General features: G+C 44.9%; 1 protein-coding gene across 1 annotated transcript in view; it reads right to left on the bottom strand.

Annotated features, from left to right (window-relative positions):
• The window catches only part of RXRA (retinoid X receptor alpha), a 324,831-nt gene that overhangs the window by 85,397 nt on the left and 211,439 nt on the right, over nucleotides 1-27,995 (bottom strand). The window contains exon 2 of the mRNA XM_082263744.1: nucleotides 14,025-14,281. Coding sequence (XP_082119870.1) covers nucleotides 14,025-14,281 — 257 coding nt within the window. The remainder of the gene's footprint in view (nucleotides 1-14,024; nucleotides 14,282-27,995) is intronic.

The following is a 27,995-nucleotide window of genomic DNA, read 5'->3' as shown; positions in this document are numbered from 1 at the left end:
AACAAGTCTTTTCGCTGGTTGGTACAATTCTCTTTTACAATGTCAGCCATCTTCTATCTTTAATTCAACTGTCAGCACAATTGAATCCCAAGACAAGAAGAAGCAATATAAAAACAAAGAGATAAAAATAGAACATTTCTATCAATAAAACATTATAGAAAATATGAAGCCATTTATTTTTAGTCTTGGCAAAGGTGGGGAATGGTTGAAATCCCATCAGTTTGTTTATTTTTGATGCCTATGCTCCCTTGGGGAGATCTCCCTTCTCTTTCTGTCATCCAGAATTACCAGGAAATGGGGGAAGTTTCCCTCTAGGACAGGGGTCCCTTTTGGAAGACTTGTTATGGTGCCAATGGTAAAATTTTGGTTCTCCCACCACTTTTTGTATGGTCAGCAGGACAAATTGAGATGATGAATCTACCCAGCGGAAAATGCGAACAGCAATTAAAATTTTTTGTAGGCTCTAATCTTTCCCTACTCTATCCAGAACGAAAAAGGCTATACATTCACATTAGGGAAATCTGTACAGGCCAGAGGTGACAGGTATCAATAAAAAAAGGTCTGTCCTCACCTACCACATTGCTTCTTTTTCCTGGACACACTAAAGCCCTGTACACACAGGCTGAATGTCAGCTGACATTGCCTGGTTAAAAAAAATGTCCGACATTCGGCCTGTGTTTGAGCATGCTGGAAAGCCAGCAGCTGACCGACTCCCAATCAGCACTAGTACAGCAGCTTTGACCCAGAAGCTGTTTAGCAGGGAATGCGGCGTCACACCGGAAGTGACGAGCGGGGCCGGTGCCGTCGCATTGATTCCTGGGAGCGATGACGTTCAGCTCCCAGGAATCATTGCAAACCGGAAGTGACGGCGCGGGCCGCGGCCACAGAGGGAGGAAGTGGAAAATAGGTGAGTATTTCTATCTACAATTACAAGGTAAGTAAAAAAAAAAAAATAACCCTAACTATCCAATTCCTTTTCAGGTGAAGAAGAGCAAGCGGATGGACACAAAATCGATTAGGTCGATTTTGTGCCCGGAACTCCGCTTTAAAGGAAACATCTGATGTGAAACTATATTAGGTTGCCACTGCTGAACTCTGCTTTTGGAAATGCTAGAGACCTGGCTGTTGATCCAATAGCTTCAACATATTCAGAGTCACTGACCTAAAACAAGAATGCAGGTCAGGACTTCTGAGTGTCCTCTGATTTCACTGGCTGTATGCTTGTTTTGGGTCAGAAACAGGCAGAAACCTACCATTTTTTTTCCAGACAAAATACAGAAATGGCTGCCCACAATTTTCTCTCATAACCAGGTTATTTTATGAAGGCTAAGCCAAAGAGAACTAAATGCAGTCAGGGTTACAATTCTATATCTCGGTTTATTAGCAGTAAGGCTTGCGAGCCCAGAGCAAGAAAGTACTCTTAAGGAAACTAAAATTGCCAACCTTTGGTGAAGGAGCTTTAGGCATTACATCACTGTACCAGATTTGTTTACATTTCCTGGTGAAACAAGCTCTAGATTGTTCAAGGCCTTATTGTGGCACCTCACAGACCACCAAAAGAATCAGTTCATAGCTCGCAAAAACACAAACTATAAAAAACAACACAAATGACATCACAGCGAGAACCCCAACAGTAACTCTAACATATGGGGATATTTCTAAGGACGTCCCATGCTGAACTGGTTGAAAACAGACAAAACAGCTTTAGAGAGGACGATAACCCAACCTTCATCTTACAAGCTCTGAAACAGTCTATAAAATTCTATTCATTTAGAGATATTACATATATATGTGATTGTTGTCAATGTAACCTAATAATCCTATATACATGTGTAAATATAAAAAAAAACAGAATTTTTGTAAAATCTTACCTTAAAATGCCTTTCTCTGAGTCGTCCGACAGTCGCCGCCCACTCATACAGTCTTCACCAATAGGTATTGACTTCATCTCCACAGGAGTAACTAGGCATAAGACTTGTTAAAAAACAAAGCATTTACATAGACACACCTATGGGGGCTGTCCCACTGGTCCAATACCCCCCTGCAATCAGCCATCCCAACTAAGTTTGGTAGCAAGCAGTTAAGTCTATAAGAACCCCAATAGAGGGGCGGGGGCTGCGTCTGTCGGAGGACTCAGAGAAAGGAATTTTACGGTAAGATTTTACAAAAATTCAGTTTTCTCTTACGTCCTCCGACAGTCGCCGCCCACTCATGCAGTCTTCACCAATGGGATGTCCCAAAGCAGTGTAGACATGAGGGGTGGGAAACGCAACCGTCAGAAAGGCAACGCAGTACCCACATCAGAGAAAGGAACCTTACATGAACAGAAAGGTAACCTTCTGGGTAACAAAAAAAAGGCTCAAGAGGAGCAACAACCCAGGAAAGCAAATAACCAAGGGGATAAACAACCCCAACAGCCAGGGACCCGCAATAAAACCAGGGTCCCCCTATGGTACTGCCGCACAGAGAACTTTGCGGCCAAAAGGAGGCATCAGCCGATGCCAGAACATCAATTTTGTAGAATTTAGAAAAGGTGTGCACTGACGACCAAGTCGCAGCCTTACACACCTGTGCCACCGAAGCCTGATGCCGGAAAGCCCATGACGCACTCACAGCTCTGGTAGAGTGCGCCTTGACAGGGAAGGGCGGTACCCGTTCCTTCAAAGAATAGGCATGTACAATTGTCTGTCTGATCCATTTTGAAATGGTCGCCGCAGACGCAGCCATACCCTTCCGAGGTCCCTCAGGAAGGACAAAGAGAATCCAATTTCCGAAAGGATTCAGTCGACGACCGGTAAACCCTGATCGCCCTGACAACATCCAAGGAATGCAAAGCAACCTCCGTAGGATGCTTAGGATTCGCACAGAGTGAGGGCAGAACAATGTCTTCATTAAGGTGAAAATCAGAAACCACCTTTGGAAGAAAGGACTGGTTAGGTCGCAAGACCACCTTATCCCTATGAACCACCAGGTAAGGGGAGCGGCAAGACAAGGCCGCCAACTCCGACACTCTGCGAGCAGAAGTGATCGCCACAAGAAAGGCAACCTTTTTAGACAGCAGAGTCAATGAGATTTCCCTGATGTTTTCAAATGGGGAACGTTGTAACACGAACAGAACCAAGTTCAAGTCCCATGGAGGTAAGGGCTCCCTTGGAGGAGGAGCCAAATGACGCACACCTTGAATGAAGGTGCGAATCAAAGAATTAGACGGGGCGCTGGAAAAGGACAGCCAGAGCAGATACCTGACCCTTAATCGTAGCCAACGCAAGGCGCTGGTCCACACCAGACTGAAGTAAAGCCCACACTCTCACCACCGAGTATGAACGAGGAGAGAAGCCCCTGGACACCAGGCAAAATAAGCTTTCCATGTACGGTAATAAATCTTACCAGACGAGGCTTTTCTAGCCTTGAGTAAGGTAGGAATGACCTCTGAGGAGAGACCCCTGTCTCTCAGGACCTGGCTTTCAACAGCCATGCCGTTAAAGCCAGCGACTGTAAAGCAGGATGGAAGATCGGTCCCTGAGACAGTAGATTTTCTCGCATTGGCAGCCGCCATGGAGGCTCGACGGCCAGGTGAACGACGTTTGCGTACCAGGACCGGCGTGGCCAGTCTGGCGCCACCAGAATCACCAACGTTGGTTCCGAGGCCAACCTGCGAAGGAACCTGGACAACAACTGAATCGGAGGAAAGGCATATACAGTATCAGATGATACTGATGCCAAGGCACTACCAGTGCATCCGAGGAGTCTGCCAGAGGATCGCGCGTTCTTGCCACGAACCTTTTCACCTTGTGGTTTAGCCGAGACGCGAACAGATCCACATCCGGGGATCCCCATTTCGTACACAGCATTTGAAATACCTCCGGCTGCAGGGACCATTCCCCCTGGTCCAAGGTCTGGCGGCTCAGATAATCGGCCTGCCAATTCTCTACACCCGGAATGTGAACTGCCGATATTGCCGGGACATGAGTCTCGGCCCAAGACAGAATGCTGGTCACTTCCTGGGCTGCCCGGGCACTCCTGGTGCCCCCTTGGTGTTTGATGTAAGCCACCGCAGTGGCATTGTCCGTCTGCACCCGTACAGGGCAGCCCTGAAGACGATCCGACCAATGGAGCAGGCACAGCCTGATCGCTCTCAATTCCAATATGTTTATGGGGAGGGAGGATTCCTCCACCGACCAAGTGCCCTGGGCAGACAGGTTACCCAGGACTCCACCCCAGCCCAACAGGCTGGCATCTGTGGTAAGTACTGTCCACAGTAGCGGCCGGAAGGATTTTCCGTCCGCCACAGCTGGGGACTGAAGCCACCACAGAAGATCCATTCTGGTTTGGTGACTCAGAGACACACCCAGATCCAAAGACTGAGGGAGCCTGTCCCATCTGGCCAGAATCTCTGCTTGGAGAGACCTTGTGTGAAACTGTGCAAGCGGTATAGCCTCGAAGGCCGACACCATCAACCCCAGGGACCGCATACAGGTCCTGAGTGACGAGGATTCGTTTTCCCTGAGGGCCCTGACCTCGTTCTGTAGGGTCCGGAGCTTGTCCTCCGGCAGGAACACCTTCGCTTGAGCAGAGTCCAGAACCATTCCCAAATATGGGAGACGAACCGAAGGAGACAAGGTTGGCTTCTGCACGTTGATGGTCCATCCGAACTCCTTAAGCGTCTGAACTGTAGTGGACAGATTGCGCAGCAGGCTCTGGCTGGCACTCGATCTTAACAGGAGGTCATCCAGATACCCCAAGACCGCAATGCCCTGTGCCTGTAACAGGCCCAGAATCGGAGCCAGCACTTTGGTAAAGACCCTTGGAGCCGAAGCGAGACCGAAAGGTAATGCCACAAACTGATAATGTTCCTCCGTGATAGCGAATCGGAGGTACCTCTGATGACCCTTGAAAATGGGGATGTGTAGATACGCATCCTTCAGGTCGATAGAGGCCAGGAATTCGCCTGGACTCAGGGAGGCTACCACTGAGCGAATCGATTCCATGCGGAACTTCCGAACGCGTACAAAGCGGTTGAGAGCTTTTAAGTCCAGAATAGGACGCACCTTGCCCTCCTTTCTGGGCATAGTGAACAGATTCGAGTAAAACCCCCGAAACCTGTCCCGATGAGGCACCGGGACGATCACCCCCTGGGCGAGGAGATCTTGTACTGCCTAAAGCAGGTTCTGTAACCGCCCTGGGGTCAAATGAAGATTTGAGGGAAATAATCTGTCTGCCGGCTGTGAAAGGAATTCGATCTAACCTGATCGAATGATTTCTTGAACCCACCTGTCCGGAATTCGGAGCAGCCGAGGTTGGAGGAAACCGCGCAAACGTCCCCCCACCCCTGAAACGGGTGAGAGCGTCCCATCAGGCAGAGGCGGACTGGGCCGCCGCATCAGCTTGGCCGGATTTAGGTTTGCCCGTCCAGGGCTTTTTCTGGCCACCCTGCCCCTTGAAGGGTTTCCCCTTGTACTGTGCCTTGAAGGCACGAAAGGACCCCTGGTTTGGTTTAAAGGAGGGGCCCCGCTTACCGCGGAAAAACTTGCCTTTAGGATTCTGGGGCAGCAGAGTGCTATTTCCCCCAGTGACCCCTTTACCAATTCATCCAGGGATTCCCCAAACAGACGAGACCCCGCATAGGGGAAGTCAGCCACCGTTTTTCTTGAAATCTGGTCAGCCGACCAGCTTTTCAACCATATCAGGCGACGGTTAATCACTGCGACACTGGACAGGCGCGCAGCTAATGGGGCCTCATTTAAGGCCGCATCGCACAAATACATGACTCCTTGATAGATCTGGTCCGCCATCGCCACGGTAGTAGGGGGAGCAGAATCAGCCACGAGGGTGCGTCTTAGCACCTTGGTCCAATCCGCCACAGCCTGAGCCGCCATGACAGAGGCGAAAATAGGCTTTAGCAGTGAACCCGCCACCATGTAGGCATGGCGGGCAAGGGATTCCATCCTCCTATCCGTAGGATCCCTAAACACCGTAGAATCTTCGGTGGGTACCAGAGTGGCCTTGTTTAATCTGGCCACAGGGGGATCCAGCTGAGGGGCCACACACCAGCGCAAATCCGTAGGAGACGCAAAGGGATAAAGGAGTTGAAACCTCTTAGGCACCACAAAGGTGCATTTTAAATGACGCCATTGATCATTCACAGTAGCGTGAAACTCAGCGGAGTAAGGGAACACCTGCGCCGCCTTGCGGGTCCTGTGTGTACCAAAAGAGGACACAATGCCCGGAGGATTGGGCTCATCCTCTAAATGTAGTGTTTCCTTAATGACAAGAATTAGCGCATCCATAGCTGCGCGGTAATCGGCCGTCCCAGTGGGGGAATCATCCACCCCTGCAACCTCTGCCTCCCCCTCAGACAGAGAAGAGCGAGACCCTTCAAGGGGCACGCCACCTACGGCAACCATATCCGATTCAGAAGCAGAAGACAAGGAAAAACAAGGCCTTTTTCTGTCAGCATGTTCAGTCATCAGAATATCCCTTTTGGACACCAAAGTCGCCACTGCAGTAGACAAAGTAGACAGAGCAGAAGATTCAGGGGAATCTGAATCCCCCACTAAGGCTGTGGGAAATTTGCTGTCCTGAGATTCCATATTAAAAAGTTTTTTTTTGGAAGGTACTGGCCCTTTAAGCGCGCTGCGGACCCCCGCAGCCCACCACTACAAGACTGTGACAAACAGACCCCTGAGTAGGATAAACTGATAGCCAGAAGTATTTGCACACAAAAAAAGGACAGCAGACAGACCCCCACAAGTGTTACCACCGCAGCCGATCTCTTCTGAACAGAAAGAGGAAGTGATGTCACCGCAGGAGACTGAACTGAGACTGCAGGAAAAATGGTTGCCTATAGAAAGTATGGGAGGCTTCGGGAAAATGGCCGCCGACATGTGCTCGGAACAAACGTTTTGCCACACACAAGATGGCGCCGCAAGGCGCCAAAACACACCACATACAATGCTGTATAAGCGCCCACAGTGAAGCCGGAAATGCTGCCCACACCTAAAATGGCGGACCGGCTGTGTTTTACCGCGTAGCGGTCGCCACACGTGTCTGTACCTCCAAATAGCACCCTAAAGTGACACAGGAGAGGGACCCCCACAAACCCACACAGCGCACTGGCTGCGAGAAAACCCCCCGCAGGGACCGGGATCAGGGAGCCCAAAAACGCACAGACATGAGGGGATAACACAGACACACAGGACTGCCAGCCCCAGACAGAGGCCCCACACAGAATGTAATTACCTGTACTCGATGGCGTGGGGTGCCTCTCATCGACGGGAAACCGCCCACCCTCAGATGGCAGGGGTGCCATCAGCCAAAAAACACAGGACGCTAGCAGAGCACGGAGAACCCTGGATGAGGCGTCCAGGTGAGGTAGCCACCTCGCAGGCTGCATCCCTGAGGACAGGGATGGGTCGTTTGCGAGGCCAGGGCGTACACATAGCCCGCTAAATGCTCAATGGTGGGCTGGGATTCCATTATTCCCTCTGTCCTGGAAAACCAGGACGACCAGTCCGACTCCCAGCTCCGCAAACACCGTCTTCATCCGAAGATCTGACTAACGCTGACAAAAGAAACAGCTAGTAGTGCAAAGAAAAAAACACATTTGCAGCAAATAAAATCATAAAAAAGAAGAAAGGCTGAGACTTGAGCCCCAGCACAGGGAATCCTATCTTACACCTTAACTAGGCAGAAGACAAACCGAGTTGGGATGGCTGATTGCAGGGGGGTATTGGACCAGTGGGACAGCCCCCATAGGAGTGTCTATGTAAATGCTTTGTTTTTTAACAAGTCTTATGCCTAGCTACTCCTGTGGAGATGAAGTCAATACCCATTGGTGAAGACTGTATGAGTGGGCGGCGACTGTCGGAGGACGTAAGAGAAACGCTGTTTCTATATGTAGTGTATAAATATATCTGTGCATTACATAGGCAGACACTGCTTCTCAGAGTGGCCCATTCTCACCTAAGTGTTTAATGGAGATCATGCATGTACACAGGTTAGTCAATGTTCTAATTGGTGCTATTTCACACCCATGCAATGGGTTGCCTGTTTGATGCAACAATGCACATTATAAGACTAACTGATGACAGGTCGTTAAAAAGCATGATTGTTCTTGACACATATATAAAAACGCATGAAAAATATGCACATACAGGTTTAAATCCAGCCTTGTCCTACAACTATATTCAGGGTCATTGTGATGGAAAGCTTGCTTTGTTGCGCCTTGCAGGAAGGCAACGCATTCATTAGGAATTGGCTGGCAATGCACGGCAAAAAAACACAAGTAAAAAAAATTAGACCTGACCTGATTTTTTTTAAAATATAGCACAACATAATGCAGAACATGTGTACAGTGGTGCCCTGAAGTGAAGCTAAGTTGCCTAACACTATAGTGTGCTAGGGTTTCAAAATAAATGGCACTGCAACATGGCAAATCTCTTTGCAACTGAGGATCTAACTCTTTGTTGCCCATCATCTCATTAGAAGAACATTAAATTGTAATGTTTCCAAAGAGAATACTGAGAAGTAGTAGTTAAATCTTGCAGCAGAAAAGTGATTTGCTCGCCAGTGTAGCCCCAGCCATACTGTTCCTCAGTCCAGACTGAATGAAAACAACATCTCAAGAGGCGTTCATCTGACATATGAACAAACATGAAAGTCCCACCAAAGCCGGCCACAATCATTTAGTGGTACTATTGTAAGGCTGAACAAATGTTAAACTATTACCAGTGACACACAAAAAATACATATCGAAAACCCACATAAAATTTCTAAGAAAGTTAAGCGTCTTGCAGTGTGTGATATTAATGTACAATTTGTCAAATGGGGAAATCAGGGACAATGCTAGGAAAAAATTGAATTAACCTGAAAGTGTCTCTAAAAACATGGCACTACCTGCATGGGGTTTGTATGTTCTCCTTGTGCCTACATAGGTTTCCTCCAGGTGCTCTGGTTTCCTCCCACACTCCAAAAACATTCTGGTAGGTTAATTGGCTTCTGTCGAAATTAGCCCTAGTATGTGTATGCATGCATGTGAGTTAGGGACCTTAGATTGTAAGTTTCTTGAGGACAGACTGTTGTGAATGTACAATATATATGTAAAGTGCTGCATAAATTGTCGGGACTATATAAATATCTGTAATGAATAAATAATACAAATGCTCAAGATGGTGGGCAGCTGTATGGAGCAAGAGCTGTATTACCATCACATGTCCAGAGAGAGCGCCGGAGTACATCCTCTTGTCAGGGTGAAAGGGGTTGCTCCATCAGGTTCCTTTACATCTTATTTAAGTTTTTGGTTGTTTTCTTCCATTCTAATTTCTTCCCAGTAGAATGTATAAATAAAGCAGGTAGTGACCAACTTATATATTAAGCTTTCTGTCACTTCGAAGGGAAGTCAGAGAGCTGAAACTTGGCCAGGTCACAGCTCACCTGCGAGTTCCCTTATGTCATGCACTGCCCTCCAGAGTCACCACTGGACCACCTCAAATAAGTCACCGCTTTTTTTGCTCACAAAGGGACTGAGCATATGTAATGGAAAGAAGATCAAACCTGCATCTCTATCCGGCTTCGGCACAAAAGGACAGCAAATGAGCAACCTACTTCATTTCATTCAGATGAAGACAAGAGGAGTCCCCATTAAAATCTTTTACATCCCTGACAGGTCCACTGCCTCTGTGGCATTTCTGGCCAGCCTCAGGTGTCCTCCGTCACTGCTAATGCTCTCCAGGCACATATGGCCAAGCGTGACAGGAGTGAACGGTCTTATTGGCTTGGTCTTTTTAATCACTTAAGCCCGTGTATGAGAAAAAGACAGTTTGGCAATGCTCAGCATCCACTGAGATATAAAAATAAATTCTCAGAACTACACCAACTAAAATGGTCACCCAGGACACAATTGACATTTGTAAAACCCAGACAGTTTCTTACATCAAACTGAGACTCTATTGGTGAGAATTCTAGGATCAGCATATCTAACGTAACCATTATGAGGAGTTCCCACCATTCCTGACAGATTTGGTATGTTTTTCTATATTACGAAAACTTTAACAAAAAGGTATACCCGCTTTGCAGGAAAAGGAGTGATCAAGCATTACAGCATAAAATCTCAGCATTTAGCCACCCCCCCCCCCCCAAAAAAAAAAAAAAAAAAAAAGAGAAAAGGGGCAGCATATGACTTCTCTGCCTAGATATCACTTTTTGATGGAGAAATAATCAAAAATATAGCATAAACAGCGCTCTGCCAGTCTAATACTGATAAAAACAGCCCAAACAGCATCCATTGCCTCTAGTGAGATGAGGGGTGCCCTCTGAGTTTGGGCAACTCTATATTCTAGGTGAAGGGTACCTCTAAGCAACCTTTTTAACATGGACATGAACCCTTGAAATAACTTTCTGATCTCAGGGAACCCCTCCTAATAATTACTATATTTACAGTTAATGGTATACAGGTATTAGTGGTATGATCACTGGGAAGGATGCTGATTATATTTGTTGTCATTGGAAAGAATCCCCACTGAAAGATAGCCAAAAAAAGATCAATGCTGTCAGTGGTTACTTATCTAAGGGGCAGTAATTGCTCAAGGAACCCAAATCAACTTCTGGGGGAAGTCCACCATTCCAAGGAACCTTGGTTGATAAAGACTGCCCTAATGGTTCCTATAGACAGAAGAGAACTGTGGAAGTGTTGTATGTTGGTAGATGTTTGCAATATGTGATAACAGCTAGTTCCAGGAGGCAAAATGATTCTTCAGGATAGATGTCCCCAGCCAACTGGTTTCTTTTCATTCAGAAATAGGTTGGCATTTAATTATGGTATGCACATTGCCCACTGTGAGTACACTTACACATACAGTAGTCTTCGTAAAAAAGAATGTTCAGTGGTTGGACCATGCATGTATAGCCAGCCACAATATAGAGTCTGGCAACACCTGGATAAAGAATATTGCTGCTGATGCTGCGCTGTAAGTCTTTGCTCAGTAGCTGCATTATTCGTTTTGAGCTAATCAATGCATCATAAAAGATCAATTATTTACAACTTGTCGTTGGCATCTGAGTGGCCTGGCAGCGCACTGAAGAATTATTACGCTTCTGAGCGGCAACTATATGGTGCCAGCATCTGGACGGAGAGCAGCAGGTGCAGATCAGCTGGTGTCTCCCTGTTGCTTAATATAGCGTAATCTCTTTACCTCCGGGGGGAGGAGAAGAAGAAGGGGATTTAGATAATCTTTCCGCCGGATCCCCCTCCTCTCTGGGCAGAGGGGTAGTTGGCAGGTCCATTAACCCTATCGCTTGCCAGCTAAGGTTTTTGCTAAGAGTTAATCAAACAGTATCTGTCATTAATAGTTCCATGAAGAAGCCATTCTGTTCACTACTAACATATCAATTCAGTTGGGGTAAACTATTTCCACTGTCTTGTTGTTGGACCCTAGCAATCAGGCACATTCTATCAAGTATTGTTATTTAATGAAAACTATTATATACAATATATAATATAATAATAAGATACCATTTATCCTTTTTGGCAGACTGGGGGAAGAAGTCTTTTGTGTTTTACTTGTATGATGTGAAGGACATTGGGAAGCAGTAGAAGCATTTCTGTTCTGTACCAGTTCCCATAGTTACTGTAGTGTAATGACCGTGGAGCCAGAAACTTTGTCTGACATTTAATTTGCTTCCTCTCTAGAGAAACTATGGGGAGACCACATGTGTCTACCTCATTCAATGTCTGAATTAGAGGGTGCAGCATCAGGGAGTCACCACCATGGCAAAAGAGGGTAGAACCAGACCAAAGAATACAGATGCTTGTTGTTTAGTTGTGATGCAATACTCCTGCAAGGTGGTTCAGGATGAAGATGAGATAATGTTTGCCAGCACATCATGCAGGAAAGCTTTTTAGTGCTCAACAAATTTTAAAGTCGAATCCCAGCGTGGGCAGAAAATATAGAATATGACTATCTAGCATGGGTAATAAATAAAAAAGTAGCTCTGGCCAACTTATCTGTGGTGCTGTCCCATGCAAACTCACCCGCTCATTGAATCAGCACTAGTTCTCTTTTAGGCTGGATGATGCCCAGCCTTCCTGTGAGCCTAGGGGTTTGTCAAGGCTTTACCCAGCACCCTGAACCCACAGTAAAATGTTGTAGAGAGATCTGCCCACCTCTGGAGAAGGAAGGGGCTGAAGAGGAGCAGTGATGAATAGACCAAAGATACCATAAAAAAAAAGGCACGTACTCTTTAAAGCAGGCATGTCCAACCTGGAGCCCGAGGGCCGCATGCGGCCCGGAACCTCAGGCAATGCGGCCCATTGTCCTCTGATAATTTTTTTTTTGCTGGGGAGGAAGGAAGTCAGGTCGGGGGCATGGCCACAGCAGCTTCCAACTAACGGTAGGCAGAGGCTGCCTCAGAGGGGGAAAGGGGAGCATGTGCAGTGTTTCTGACTCCTCCCACTATGACCACTTCAAATCACTGAAGTGGTCATGGTGGTTAGAGTGTTCCTTTATTATCACTCAGAAGAAGTAAACCTCTGTATACTGATTCCATTTCATTTGATCATCCTCTAGTTGTGTTAAATTAGTGCGGGGGGCGCGGCGGCGCGAGAAGGGGCGCGGCGGCATTTTAACTATAGTATATATTTAATATGCGGCCCGAGAAAATTTCTCTACACTCAATGGGGCCCAGAGAAGCCAAAAGGTTGGACACCCATGCTTTAAAGGGTTAGGGAGCTCCAAAGAGGAAGGGGTGGGATATCAAGCCCAGAGATAGGCATTGAGTTAAAAAAAACAGCAGTTTCTTAGTCTCTTGTAATACAGCAGCCATCTCTAGAAGTCCCCTGGAACAAGACAGCAGTCTTTTCCTTGTAAAATGTATATTTCTAGCATGAAAGTCCATTGTATCATGCAGCAGTTGTTTTTTTGCATGGCAACATTTTTCTAACAGTCAACTTTAACATGTATGTAATTAGACTACTTTTTGTTTTCCAGTTTCAGTATACCATTGTCTAGTGCTTGGGGCTCTCTCATAACTATATGCTGATGCACTTTATATTAAGAGATTTAAACTTATTTGTTTTTTTATTATTTATTTATTGTGTGTCATCATTATTCATCTTTTTACTAATATTGGAGATTTTATTCACTGATCCTTTTACGCTACTATTTTGTTCACTATATGAAGTTGTCTGACTATCCATATACCCCAATTTGGTCTGGATTTCAGCTTTTATTATCCTTACATCATCTTCTGCTTCCATGTATAGGGACAATCAGACAAGGTTCAGCTTGTGAACTGTACTTTTCTTTTCTTAGTATGTAACAATCTCTTGTAACAGAAGAAATCTCTATCCTATCATGCATCTCTGTGTAAAATAAGTCTCTTGAAACATACAGCAGTCTAGCAATGCAGCAGCTTTTTCTTGTAACATAACTCTCTAGTTATCTTTAATATGGCAGTTTTTTGTACTACTTTAATGACATTTCAGGTTCAAGTGGGTACAAAAGCAGACTGAGGAACCCCACAAAAAAACACTTACCAGACCCATTTTTTATAATTTCTCCTATTAGGAATGTGAAAATGTCTTTACTGATGCCCCAACAAATCACTGGGCAGAAAATAACACGGCTTCATGCAATCCAGCTGTATACCATTGAAAGACAGCATCTCCAAGGGAAGCAACTATTATCCTTATAAAAATTGCCCAAACAATCTTGTTTAGCTTCATATTTTTACCAATTCATATCCACACCAACATCCACTGTAACTGTATGCCATACAAAGCTAATGGTATGCTTTCTAAATGATTAAGGCAGGAAACCCTACAGGTGAGACTCTTTAGAGGACAATCAAAACTGAACGTAACCCGGTCTGGAAGGTTTTTTCCCAGTGACACCCCAACATCTGTCAATAAATCTGTATTGTCTAAGCTTCTCACAGACTTCCACTAAAATAAAGACAGTCAATTACATCTATTCTACTTGAAGGATTCCACATGATGACATTAACAAGTATTGTTTTCAGACACTCACCTGAGGATTGCCGGTGCCATATCCAAGGCCAGGCGTGGAGGAGAGGGACATTGATGGGCCCAGAGGTGAGCTGATAACGGAATACGGTGGGCCCATTCCATTGATAGATGAACTAAGGGGTGAGTGAAGTTGAGTGGGTGATCCCAGTGACGGGCTGATCCCAGAGCCGCTTAAGGATGGATGGAGCAGAGGCGCGGTCATAGAACCACGAATACCTGGAGAGTTCAAGGCCGCGGAATTGACCTGGGTGGAGAAATCTGCAGAAACAAATGGGAAAATGTAATTAAAAATAAATAAGTCAAAGTGGGGAAAGAAAAAAAATAAACATTAAAAAGAGACATTACGATGGTGGTCATGTTGTCCAGTAGTAATGTTCAGTCACTTAAATTAAATTAAAAGGAACCCATGACGTCACCACAACCATTCTGATGTCTCTAATATACTGTAATTACCGGTCAGTAACCTCAGCTGGAGCTACTGATATACTGCTGAAAGATTTACCTACCAAATCACAAAGAACCACTGGGGCACTGGCTAAACAGCACCTTGTGCTTTGATGTCATCATCAGTTTTTAATGAATCTTTAGGCTGAACATACAACCTATAAACAGTATCCCCAATCACCCAGTAAGCAGATCTAAGACAGGGAAAAGCTTTTACATATGCCAGACCCAACACTGATTCCATACAATCCACCATGACAGTGGCGTGAAATCCCTGGATGAAATATGAATGACATCAGTGCTCGTCCTGCCTATTCTCATTCAACATGTCGCCCTTTTATGTTTTCTGACAACATTTCCTACTTTCCTGCACAGATGACATCAGTGGGGTCACAGTGGCTGACAGCGGGGAAGGATTAGGGGCCCTGACCCCTTGGGGTGGGGGGGGGGGGTTACAGCTGGGTTCCATTCAATGCCTCACCATATTGCTATGCTGTGCTGACTTTTCTTCCATCGCTGTAAAGTATATTATCTGCACACAGAACCTGGCATGATTGCCTAAACACCTATTTGCGGTTTTCTGGAGCTTACTTTTATACTGTTACATATTTTTTACACCTTGCCCCTTTCATCATTTTCCCTCCTGTATTCTCTGAGATGCACTTTTAAAGGTTTTTCTTACAAAATGCATTTCTTCAATCCAACAAAACCAATTCAGGTTTACCTATCCTTGCACACGTAAGTGTTTCGGTTCTATTAAGGTTGAATGGCACCCAACGCACTAAGGCAAAGCAACACAATGTGCTGCATCACAATCTTGTGGCACTTAGGATTTTTTGACTTTTTGGTACAACTTTTAATTCAACGCGTATTAACAGGTGACATATCACCCGTTAACACATGTGCATTACCTTGCAGCGTGCACCCTGTTCAGGGAAAAATTTTGAAAAGTACCTATAGACACCTATATTAAATACATTGTGTTACATTTCTATCTCTCCATGTACATTGGCTGAAATTTGTCAAACAATGGAAGCGCCTGCACTGGCTTATGGAATGAGAGAGGGGTGAACAGTGGGAGTGTGTGTCACAATTGTTATCTGCAGCTCTAAAAGTCACATGCTTTAGATAGAGGGGAGGTTTCTTTAGACAGCACACCCATTTTTGGCAAAGACTATTAAAAAGAAAAAAAAAAATGGAAATAACTGCAAGCTTCAAAAATGAAGTCCCATTTTCAAGGATAAAATGGTTGCATCCCATGGACATCAATAGGGAAGTGGCTGCAAACAACAGAAGATTTAAGCTTCAGCTCTGGAAGATTTTACCCCCTTAATGACCAGGCCATTTTTTGCAAATCGGAACTGCGCTTTTTTTTTTAACAGACAATTGCGCAGTCGAGCGACGCTGTACCCAAATACAAGTGAGGTCCTTTTTTTCCCCATAAATAGAGCTTTCTTTTGGTGGTATTTGATCACCTCTGTGGTTTTTAGATTTTATGCTATAATCAATAAAAGAGCGACAATTTTGAAAAAAACACAATATTTTTTACTTTCTGCTATAAAACATTCCCAATTAAAAGAAAATTTTAAAAATCTAATTTTTTTTATCAGTTTAGTCCAGTTTGTATTCTGCTCCATATTTTTGGTAAAAAAAAAAAAAAAATCACAAAAAGCGTATTTTAATTGGTTTGCGCAAAGGTTATCGAGTTTACAAGCTATGGGATAGATTTTTGGACTTTATTTTTTGTTTTGTTTTTATTAGTAATGGCGGCGATCAGCGATTTTTAGTGGGACTGCGACATTTCAGCGGACAGATCGGACCCCTGACATTTTTGACACTTTTTGGGGACCAGTGACATTAATACAGTAATCAGTGCTAAATAATATGCACAGTTACTGTATGAATGACACTGGCAGGGAAGGGGTTAATACTGGGGTGATTAAAGGGTTAAATGTATGCCTGAATATGCTTACTAACTGTGAGGGGGGGTCTCTGTGACAGGCACACAGAGATTGGTGTTTCAGCTTAGCTGAGACACATGATCTCACTGTGCCTGTCTGACAGAAGAGCCGCCTTCTTTGTTTACATAGACAGGCGGTTCTCCTGTCAGTTTCTCTGAAGATCACGGGAGGCCGGTGGCGATCGAGCCCGCTCCTCCTGCGGTCTGGCTCCCGCTGTGTCTAAACGCACGCACGCCGCTGAGACCACATAATCATATAGATCTACGTGATAATGCTCAGCCGAGCCGCCCTGCCACAGTAAATCTACGTGGGGCTGTCGGCAAGTGGTTAAGCTGGCTAAAAATTTTTTTTTTTTTTTTCATTCAGCCCAAAACAGATTCCTCTATCTATTCAAAGAAGAAATCTTCCCTGCTGGGACATTGCATTCTAAGGTCTCATGCACACTGCTGCTGTTAAACATATGTTTTTATGAGTTTAGGTGGTCTTTTTTTTTTTTCTGCCCTCAAAGTGGAGTTCCAACCAAAAGTGGAACTTCCACTCATCTGCTTCCTCCCCCATCCCCCCCCCCCCCCTCTGATGCCTCAGGGGGGAGGGGGGGGGACAGATACCGTTTTTTGACAGGTACCCTTCCACACTTCCAGGAGACAGCCCTGCGGCGTGTCCCTTGGTAGTTCGGCCCCCCTCCTCTTTCCCCGCTGCCGGGCCAATTAGAAAGTGCAGTGCACTTTGCGTATTCGCAGTAGCAAACCGGCTGTGAAGCCGAAAGGCTTCACTGCCGGTTTCCCTTAGAACGGCGGCAGCAACCAGCAGCCGTTCTGAATGTGGGGTGCTGACATCATGGGCTCCCAGGGAAGGTAAGTGACTATATATTACAAGTCAGCAGCTACAGTATTTGTAGCTGCTGACTTTTATTTATTTTTTTCCCCAGCTGGAACACCTCTTTAAACTCCCTTCTATGTTTTTTTTTGCAGTTTAGTAGCAGGAGAGTTTAGAGGATGTTTTCTGAACGCCCTAAAATCACATTCAGGAGAGGCAATTTTGACCACAAAAACTGCTGAACGCTGTTAAACGCGCATAAACATGCCTAAACGCCAGTTGCGTTTAGCACTTCAGCATTATTTATTTAAATAGCCAGGAAAAATTAAAATATTGCCCAATTAAATAAACGCCCAAACGCCAAACTAAACTCTGCTAAACTCACCTAAAGGTCCCTTTCACACTTGTACGAAAAGTCACGCGACGAAGCAATGGCTGTGTGATCTTGAGGTCTATGAACCCCAAGTTGCATCAAAGTCAGACAACAGTAGTGCATATCTCACAGATATAAATGGTACTCATTGGAAATCATGGGGTACAAATTGTCATGCGACTTTGCAGTTAGTTCCAAGTCGCAGGACAAGTTGCCAAACTGTATTGAAAAATCGCAGCTTAGGTGAGTTTGTAACACTTATTTTCTCCTGTCGGGTTTACAAGAAACCAGTGTGCATGAGGCCTAACAGTGGCACTTGCCTCTATCAGATTACTCTGATTAGTGTCTGCAAAATTTTCAACATGTCCCGTTGACAGAAGTAAGTTCAACTTCTACACCATATACTATGTATTTTCAAACTTCTGATATTAAAAGGGCTTAGAGACTTGGACTGAACATGGACTCATCTACATTTGGACTCTGAATGGTCAGATAATTTAAATGATGTTCTATGTGTATCACTCTCCCCAAAACAAAAACCTATTCAACTCAACATACACAAATCCTACCACATTCTAGCATCAAAAACATTTTCGCTGGCATAGGAGGGAGATTACTTTATGTATGAGATGTGAAGCAGAGACAGGCACTTTATTACATATGCTGTGGAAATGCCCCGATTTCTTTGTAGGTATTGGAAAAAAAATCCTGGATACTATCAACAAAGTTTTCTCCACCAACATGCCTAGTGACTCAAGAATTTGTGTTAGGGGATTGTTGGAGGAGTAGAAATATATGCCACATATATGCACAGCCATCCTTCGACTATTATTTCTAGCACGCATACCTATAGAACAAAATGGATCTCCCCCCTCCCCTCCAACGTACGTAATGCAAGTAAAACTGGTATATCAACATAAGAGTTGCACCAATACATTTCTAAAAATATGAGACAGTAGGCTGGACACTCCAGGCCTACCACCTACCCAGCTGATCTTAGACAGACGTTTAGGTTAGGGGAATTATAAGCAATTCCTTGGAAAATCCCAGATATACTGAACACACAGTGAGCATAAGAAAAGGAAGAAAAATGCACACATACGATTTAGCTAGTTCTCTTACGAAACTGCTATATTTTCATTAGTCACAGATAAAACAAACACATTCAGGCTCGGTTCACACTATTGCGATGCGGGAAGGCTGCGAATTCGCAGCCTGTTCCCGCATCGCACACGCACCCCCGGCAGTTCACACTGCCATATGCGATCCGCTGGGGGTGTCAATGTAATCTTAACGACACCCCCAGTTTGATCGCATATCGCAGTGCGATCGTGCAGTTCGCACAGGATCGGATCGCACAAGTGTGAACCGCTGTGTGATCCGATCCTGATGCGGCAGCAAAAATGCCTCCTGTGCGTCTTTGCTGCGGGTGCGGTGCGAATTTAGCCATACAAACTGTATGGCTAAACTCGCACCGCACAGCTGATCGCATGTCATGTCGGAGCAGTGCGCTCCGACATGACATGCGAACCCGGCACACGCAGAAGTGTGAACCGGCTCTCAAAGTTTATCTCTGACCCTTTGGGTGGGTTTTGGAGAAGGAAACATATTCCAGTAAAAACTGCTTTTGGCCAAATAGTATTGAGAGATAAAATATATTTATTTGTGAAGAAATGTTTTGTATCCTGCTAGCATGATCACTTCTACAAGATTTTATTTTCTTTAGGCCCCTTTCACACTTATGCAACGCGATTTTGTTGCGATTTTGAGCAATGGCTCAGGGCTATATACCTCAAAACGCATCAAAATTGTGCCAAAGTAGTGCAGGAACTACTTTGTAGTCGGTGCGACTTCAAAACGCACTGATACGAATGGGGATCATTGAAAATAATGGAAAACGACTTGTCATGCGATTTTGCAGTCCAAAATCGCGGGACAAGTCGCACTAGTGTGAAAGGGGCCTAACTCACAGTTTTAAGCTTATTATTGTGGTGTTGTACAAGATTTATAGCATATATATATATATATAATCTCACAAAAGTGAGTACACCCCTCTCATTTTAGTAAATTAATTAGTGTAGCTTTTCATGTGACAAAACTGAAGAAATTACACTTTGCTACAATGTAAAGTAGTGAGTGCACAGTTTGTATAAGTGCCCGTCCACACTGATCCGACCTGTTGCCTGACAAGTAGCTTCCAATGCTGTACAATGGAACCGTTCTAGTCGGAGCGACTTGCATTGACTTCCATTATGAGAAGTCGTTGCAAGCCGTGCCGAAGTCGCGGTGCACGGGCGACTTCATTAGTCGCCCGAAGTCGGGGCAACTTCGATTCGGATCAGTGTGAACCGACACTCATAGTGTAAATTTTCTGTCCCCTCAAAATAACGCAACACACAGCCATTAATGTCTAAACCGCTGCCAACAAAAGTGAGTACACCCATAAATTAAAATATCCAAATTGGGCCAAATTAGCTAAATTAACAGGTGTTGCTTAGTATTTGCACTCAACTCCTTTGGTCGACCATAATGAGGCCTGTTCTGAGTGGAACCTGTCCTTTTAAACCGCTGTATGGTCTTGGCCACCGTGCTGCAGATCAGTTTCAGGGTCTTGGCAATCTTCTTCTAGCCTAGACCATCTTTATGTAGAACAACAATTTTTTTTTTAAGATCCTCAGAGAGTTCTTTGCCATGAGGTGCCCTGTTGAACTTCCAGTGACCAGTATGAGAGAGAGCGATAACACCAAATTTAACACATCTGCTCCCCATTCACACCCGAGACCTTGTAACACAAGGGAAAATGGCTAATTGGGCCCAATTTAGACATTTTCACTAAGGGTTGTACTCACTTTTGTTGCCAACGGTTTAGACATTAATGGCTGTGTGTTAAGTTATTTGAGGACCTACTTTTCTGTAATTTCATTGCAACTTGCATTGACTTTTGGTACATGAAGTTGCAAGCAGCAATGAAATTGCACATCCAAATTGCACTGATCTGCGGCTTTGAAATTGGGCTTAGGTAGCGTGATTTCAAAGCTGCATTGGTGTTTACCAGGGCTCAGCGCTCATTCACACAGGCAGAAAAAATGCTACTTATAGATGCAGCAGATTGCTTTGTATGCATCTAAACGCAGAATTATAGTAATCAATGAGCCTGTACACACAGCTGCGTCTACATACAAAAATGTGCGCAGTGTTTAGCCATGCACAAAAAAAAAAAAATAGGACACAGCCGCAGATTTTACAGGCATAAATCTGCAGATTTTATGCGGGTTAACAAGTTATTTAGGCGCATATTTTACACAGGATCCTCTAGCTTTGCCAGCAAATAACCTTCCATGTAGAAAAAAGCTGGGGAGGCCACACATTGACTGAAATTTGTTAGTAAAATGAAAACGGTCCTAAAGGCTTAGGCCTGATTCACACCTTTGCAGTTTGCTTTCAATCCGATTCTGCAGTGCTTTTGCACACACAAATTTTGAGGTGTCTTTCACACTTTTTTTTTTTATGCTTTTTTTTTGGACAATTTGTTGTCGAGCAGATTAAAAAAAAGCGTAACACACTACATGCTTTCTGCAGCGTCTCCATTGAAGTCTATTGAATCAAAACATGCATTGTTTTGCATTTAAAAAAAGTCCCTGACCCTTTCCAAAAACGCAGCGGGTAAAAAAAAAAAAAAAAAAAGCATAGATGTGAACGTGTCCAATAGGAAACCATTTAAATGAATTGAAGCGGCAGGTGTGAACCAGGCCTTGAAGAGGAGTTCCAGCCTTTAAAAAAAAAAAAAAAAAAAAAAATGTAAAAGTCAACAGCTACAAATACTGTGGCTGCTGACTTTTATTATCCAGTAAACACACTTACCAGAGGATTCGTCCATCAGCTCCGAGTGCAGGTGCCGGCATCTGTAGTAAGGGAAACAGGAAGTAAAGCCTTGCAGCCTGTATCCAATTGCTCATGCGCGAGTTGCGCTGCACCTTCTGAATGTTCCCACTGTCTTCTGGGACTTGTATGTCTCCCAGAAGGCAGCAGGGGAAAGGAGGAGGGGCCAGAAATATTGTGGATCGTTGCACAACGATATGAGCGATCTTACCCAGAAGTGGGAGCAGGTACCTGGTTTTGATAGGTATTCGCTCCCCCCTTTCCCGAAAGGTGCCAAATGTGGCAGCAGAGTGCGGGAGGAATCAAACAAGCGGAGCTTCTACTTTTGAGTGGAGCTCCACTTTAAGTTTTTTTTCACCTTAATGCATTCTATGCAGAAGTGTCCATTGCGGCGTCTGTGCTACTTTCCCAGTGCAAATATTAAAGTAGCATATATGTCATCGCAGGGAAATAAAAATAAAATAAGGCAGGAAATAGGATATCCTCGTATTGTGAAACTGCCATCGTATATACATAAACATCGCCAGAGCCTGACAGTGAAAGCGAAAATGAGGAATGATTTATTTTCATCGCTGAGAAACCTATGGGATTGAGGAAGTATAATTAGACAGGTAATGGGCAAAAAGGAACCAAAAATCCTCCACTAAACCAGTGTGAAGCACAGAAATACAGACAGTATCTGAAAGTCTCACTTCCATCGCAATCCAAAAAAAAGGATAATGGAGAAAGCCGTGTAAATCAGTCTTTTTTGCCTCTGGCCAACTGTACATTTAACTAGATTGTATCTGTGCCGGTTTACAGCACAGATACAGACTAAAATTATAGACGTATTTATTCCAAACTGCATACAGCTGTTTCAAGCTTACTGGCCATCATCCGTGTAGTGTATGGAAACCAAGGCATCTATAAAGGAGGGTTTGGGGATAGATAGATAGATAGATAGATAGATAGATAGATAGATAGATAGATAGATAGATAGATAGATAGATAGATAGATAGATAGATAGATAGATAGATAGATAGATACTTTACTGTACATAAACCACATAACTTTACCACCGTCTGGGCATCTGTTGCTTTCACAAATGTGTTTCTTATTCCAATGCGTCAAAGTGCCAAAAGAAGATGACTAATGACCTCAACTTCCGATGTCTGATAAACTACAACTTCTCTAATCCCCACACACACGCACACACTATCTGATTATGTGGGTGGACTACAGCAGCAGGTGAAGTAGTTGGCAGCCCATGTGTGCCAGTAGTTGTGTATGGTAGATAGAAAATCAGTCACTACTCTGCTAGGCAGGTAGGACCTCCTGTTTTTGCAAGTGATCACTGTAATGGGCCATACATACCATACAATTGTCTTTAGTTTTGTTCCTTTAGATTTAGCAAAACCATATAATATGAGGTCAAATCGAAACACTTTCAATTCGTATACAATCAGGCAGGCCCTTGTACTACATAGTTGAAGGTAAATCTAAAGGAAATCTAACAACAAAAGTTGTAAAGTGTATTCGTATCCAGCTTAAGAGAGACAGAATTCCACCCATAGGAAAATAAAGCTGGATACACACTATACAACTTTTGTTGTAAGATTTCCTTTAGCTTTACCTTCAACTATGTAGTGCAAGGGCCTGCCTGATTGCATACAAATTGAAAGTGTTTCGATTTGACCTCATATTATATGGTTTTGGTAAATCTAAAGGAAAAAATCTAAAAGACAATTGTATAGTGTGCATGGCCCATAAGACTGAAATGCAAGCAAACTAACTGCAACTCAAACTGCCAAAATACCAGTTTAGATTTTTTACTGTGATTCACATAACACTGCCACACTGCACAGCCATAAAGTGACACCATTGCTTGCTAGTGCAGCTTTCTGTGACACATACCTGTTCAATGGGTGGAAGGTCATCTCTGTGCTTTTAAATATCCCGTCTATATAGGCACCATTAGTGGGAAAAAAAAAGAAATCGATTAAAAACCAAATTAATATATATATATTTTCTTTACTGGAATTTTGTAATAAGAGGTTGCAGGTCCAGGTCCACCCAGATGCAGAGTGCAAGCTCTGCTGGATATGACTGTACAGCATAAAACTGAACAGATTTTGCAATTTGAGTGCAGTTGCAGTGACTCCAATATACCATGAACGATTCTCTGATTTTACTCATCTACAGGTTCTCTTATGATATGAACATTATCTTTTTTTTTTTTTTTTTTTTTTACTGAAATCTCAAAAGGAAACATTGGCAACATTTCATAGCAAGTGAGAAAGTAGAAACAGTAGTTTTATGTAGGAAAGGACATGACGCCAATTTGAAGGGTATGTGGCAATGAGCAGGCAGATCAGAAAACAGGAAGTCTGCACAGAGACAGAGTTGTGAAAAGAATCGGTGAGTGGATGATTGGTCGAGGGACACAATCACCTAAGAATAAAGTAACACGTTACAGAGCAATTGCACACAAAGCCAAACCAATCGACAACCTGCTAATGCTTTCCAGCAAGCTTTGCAGCTGTGTCACAATTAGGCAGACTTGTATAAAGTACTCAAAATTTCTACTTGAGTAAATGTACAAGTGCTCGATCAAAAAGTTACTTAAGTAGAAGTGGAAGTGCTCGCAGAAAAAGTTACTTAAGTGGAAGTACTAAAGTATTCAACATTTTTTTTACTTAAGTATTGCAAGTAGTTTTTTCAAAAAAATTGCTACTTAAGTACTAAAAGTAAAAAGTACCAGTAGTTTTGAAAAAAAATTCTACTTAAGTACTGAAAGTAGAAGTAGAAGTACTGTGTTATGTAGTTATTAAAGGAAGAAGTCAAAAGTTTGAACATCATATTGTTTTTTATTATTTCAAATTATTTATTCAAATGATTAACCTAAAGGACAATCACAATTCCTTAGGCTGTAACTTTTTGTAAACAAAAAACAGATAAAGTATGTCCCTCCCTTCCCCTTTTAAAGCATCCCTCCTTCTCTTCCCTGCCTGTTTTTTTTCTCCACAGCTTATTGGTGCGCAAAATCATATATAAACCAATGTGATATACAACAATATATTCCAATAATGAAATAAAGGAAGAGTGTATGAAATCTAAGTCAATAAAAAGTTCAAAATATTGTGAATCTTCAAATATATATACTGTATGTGACAAAACAAGATGAATATAATTTCATATCTGCTGTTAATGGGAAAGAACCTCCCAACCAGGGCCGGCCTTAGGTGTTCAAGCGCCCTGTGCGAGCTGATCCTGTGGCGCCCCCACCAGCGCCCTGCACATTTTTTCTTGCACTTCATTTGACTTTTCTTTTTTATGATCACTACAAACTTAGCCCCCCTTACATTAGAGACCCCCCTTACATCAGAGACCCCCCAACGGAGCCCCCTTACAACAGAAACCCCCCCGCAGAGGCCCCACTTACATCAGAGACCCCCCACACAGAGCACCCTTACAGCAGAGACCCCCCAGCCCCCACAAAGAGCCCCCTTTACATCAGAGACCCCCCACACAGAGCCCCCTTACTTTAGAGACCCCCATACAGAGCCCCCTTTACATCAGAGACCCCCCACACACACACAGCTCCCCTTACATCAGAGACCCCCCCACAGAGCCCCCTTACATCAGAGCCCCCCACACAAAGCCCCCCTTACATCAGAGACCCCAACACAGAGCCCCCTTACATCAGAGACCATCCCCACACAAAGCCCCCTTACTTTAGAGACCCCTCACACAAAGCCCCCCTTACATCAGAGACCCCAACACAGAGCCCCCTTACATCAGAGACCATCCCCACAGAGCCCCCCTTACATCAGAGCCCCCCACAGAGCTCCCCTTACATCAGAGCCCCTCCACACAGAGCTCCCCTTACATCAGAGCCCCTCCACACAGAGCTCCCCTTACATCAGAGCCCCCCACATCAGAGCCCTCCCACACAGAGTCCCCCTTACATCAGAGACCCCCCCACACAGAGCCCCCTTACATCAGAGACCCCCACACATCAGAGACCCCCCACACAGAGACCCCTTACATCAGAGACCCCCTCACAGAGCCCCCTTACACCAGAGACCCCCCACACAGAGCCCCCTTACATCAAAGACCCCCCACACAGCGCCCCCTTACATAAGAGCCCCCTTACATCAAAGACCCCCCACACAAAGCCCCCTTTACATCAGAGACCCCCCCACACAGAGCCCCCCTTACATCAGAGACCCCCCACACAAAGCCCCCTTACTTTAGAGACCCCTCACACAAAGCCCCCCTTACATCCAGAGACCCCAACACAGAGCCCCCTTACATCAGAGACCATCCCTACAGAGCCCCCTTACATCAGAGCCCCCCCCATAGAGCCCCGCACAGAGCTCTCCCTACATCAGAGCCCCTCCACACAGAGCTCCCCTTACATCAGAGCCCTCCCACACAGAGACCCCTTACATCAGAGACCCCCTCACAGAGCCCCCTTACACCAGAGACCCCCCACACAGAGCCCCCTTACATCAAAGACCCCCCACACAGCGCCCCCTTACATAAGAGCCCCCTTACATCAAAGACCCCCCACACAAAGCCCCCTTTACATCAGAGACCCCCCACACAGAGCCCCCCTTACATCAGAGACCCCCCACACAAAGCCCCCTTACTTTAGAGACCCCTCACACAAAGCCCCCCTTACATCCAGAGACCCCAACACAGAGCCCCCTTACATCAGAGACCATCCCTACAGAGCCCCCTTACATCAGAGCCCCCCCCATAGAGCCCCGCACAGAGCTCTCCCTACATCAGAGCCCCTCCACACAGAGCTCCCCTTACATCAGAGCCCTCCCACACAGAGCCCCCCTTACATCAGAGACCCCCCTTACATCAGAGACCCCCCACACAGAGCCCCCTTACATCAGAGACCGCCCACACAAAGCCCCCCCTTACATCAGAGACCCCCCATGTTTCCCTTAACCAAGATGGCCGCTAGTGCCTCGATCGCACTGTGCATGCGCACGTGCCTCTACTGCGTGGCCGCCGGAATCCCCACCTCCCAGCGCTGAGACGTCAGCGAATGGAGACAAGGAGGGGAGGAGCGGAGTGGCCGAAGGCCACCACACATGCAGAGAGCCGAGAGGCGCATGTGGGAGCACTCCACGCCGGCCCAGCGGAAGCCTGGAGCGGAACAACGCTACCCAAATGGCCAGAGACCAGGTACCCATAAAAAAAGGGGGGTATCTTTACCTTTGCCTTCCTATAGAAAAGGGGAGGGGAGGGGGGAAGGCAGAATAGGGAGGATAATTGAAAGAGTAGGAGAGAGCAGTAAGGAGGGAAACCAAACAAAAAAGAAAAAGGGAAAGGCAGAAAAGTAACGAGTACTTTTGCAGCACAAAAAAAAATATCGGAGTAGAAGTATCGAAATCATCGAAAAAATGTAGTGAAGTAAAAGTAGAAGTAGGAGAAAAAAATTCTACTCTAGGAAAGTACAGATACTGCATTTCGGTACTTAAGTACAGTACTTAAGTAGTTCTACTTCGTTACTATACATCTCTGCAATTAGGAAGCTCTATCAACTGCAGCCAGATTCTGCAGGCTTTTCCCAATGCATGTAAGCAAAACTGCAACATGTTACATCAGGGGCGCTCAAACTTTTGAAGAGTGAAAGCCACTTAAGTGATTTGGTAACCAGGCGCAGGCCACAATGGTTCTGAATTTTGAATTTTCTTACTTTGAAAAGCTTAATGAAGATTTTAAACAATCAGGATCATGGTTTTCTGTAGAACCAATCCCTGCTGGATGTTTACCCACTGTTACATCATTTGGGTGGGGTGCACTGAAAGCACACCAAACTCGCAGGATATAATGGAAGTCTATGGCTCAGTGCAGCTAACCTGCGGGAAAGACACAGGTGCACTGCGCAGCACCTGCGGATCAGCGTGAAAGCAGTCGAATAGTTAACTCTTTTATAAGTGCTAATATGCCCATTGCATGCGTTGTTTAATACACTGACCTTCTTTTCCTCTTGTAGCTGCTGCTGGCATTACTCTCTATGCTGCTAGAAAGGATTAGAGGTGGAATGCATTTGATATCACTACGACTGGTACAGGAGGCACTGCAGAGGAAGCATCTCTGGTTTGAGGTTTCTGGCCATATCAGAGGGCTCCACAGGCCACATGGTGAACACCTGTGTTACTAGAGATGGACGTGTTCGGGATCCCACCTGTCCGATCCCGCCAGGAAGCCTACACTGCATACGGCTAATCACAGGCAGTAAGACATTTCCCGATATGTGCAGCTGCAGAGCGGGAAATGTTTCATTGACTGCGATTAGCAGTGTCGGCTTCCTGGCGGGATAAGGCAGATGGGATCCAAACATGCCTAAGCCCATTCCTACATGTTACATTATCCTGTGCAACCTCCCACTCATACTCCAGTGTTTGTAGGCAGGGCTGCAGTTGACTCAGAAAGAGAACCAAGAAACCCCTTGGCTACACTCTCCCATACTCAAACTCAGAAGGTAAGCATGCC

Source organism: Pelophylax lessonae (assembly GCF_965119305.1).
Source record: "Pelophylax lessonae genome assembly, chromosome: 7".
NCBI lineage: Eukaryota > Metazoa > Chordata > Amphibia > Anura > Ranidae > Pelophylax > Pelophylax lessonae.
Note: the sequence above shows the minus strand (reverse complement) of the source record. Positions and strands in the feature narration are given on the sequence as shown.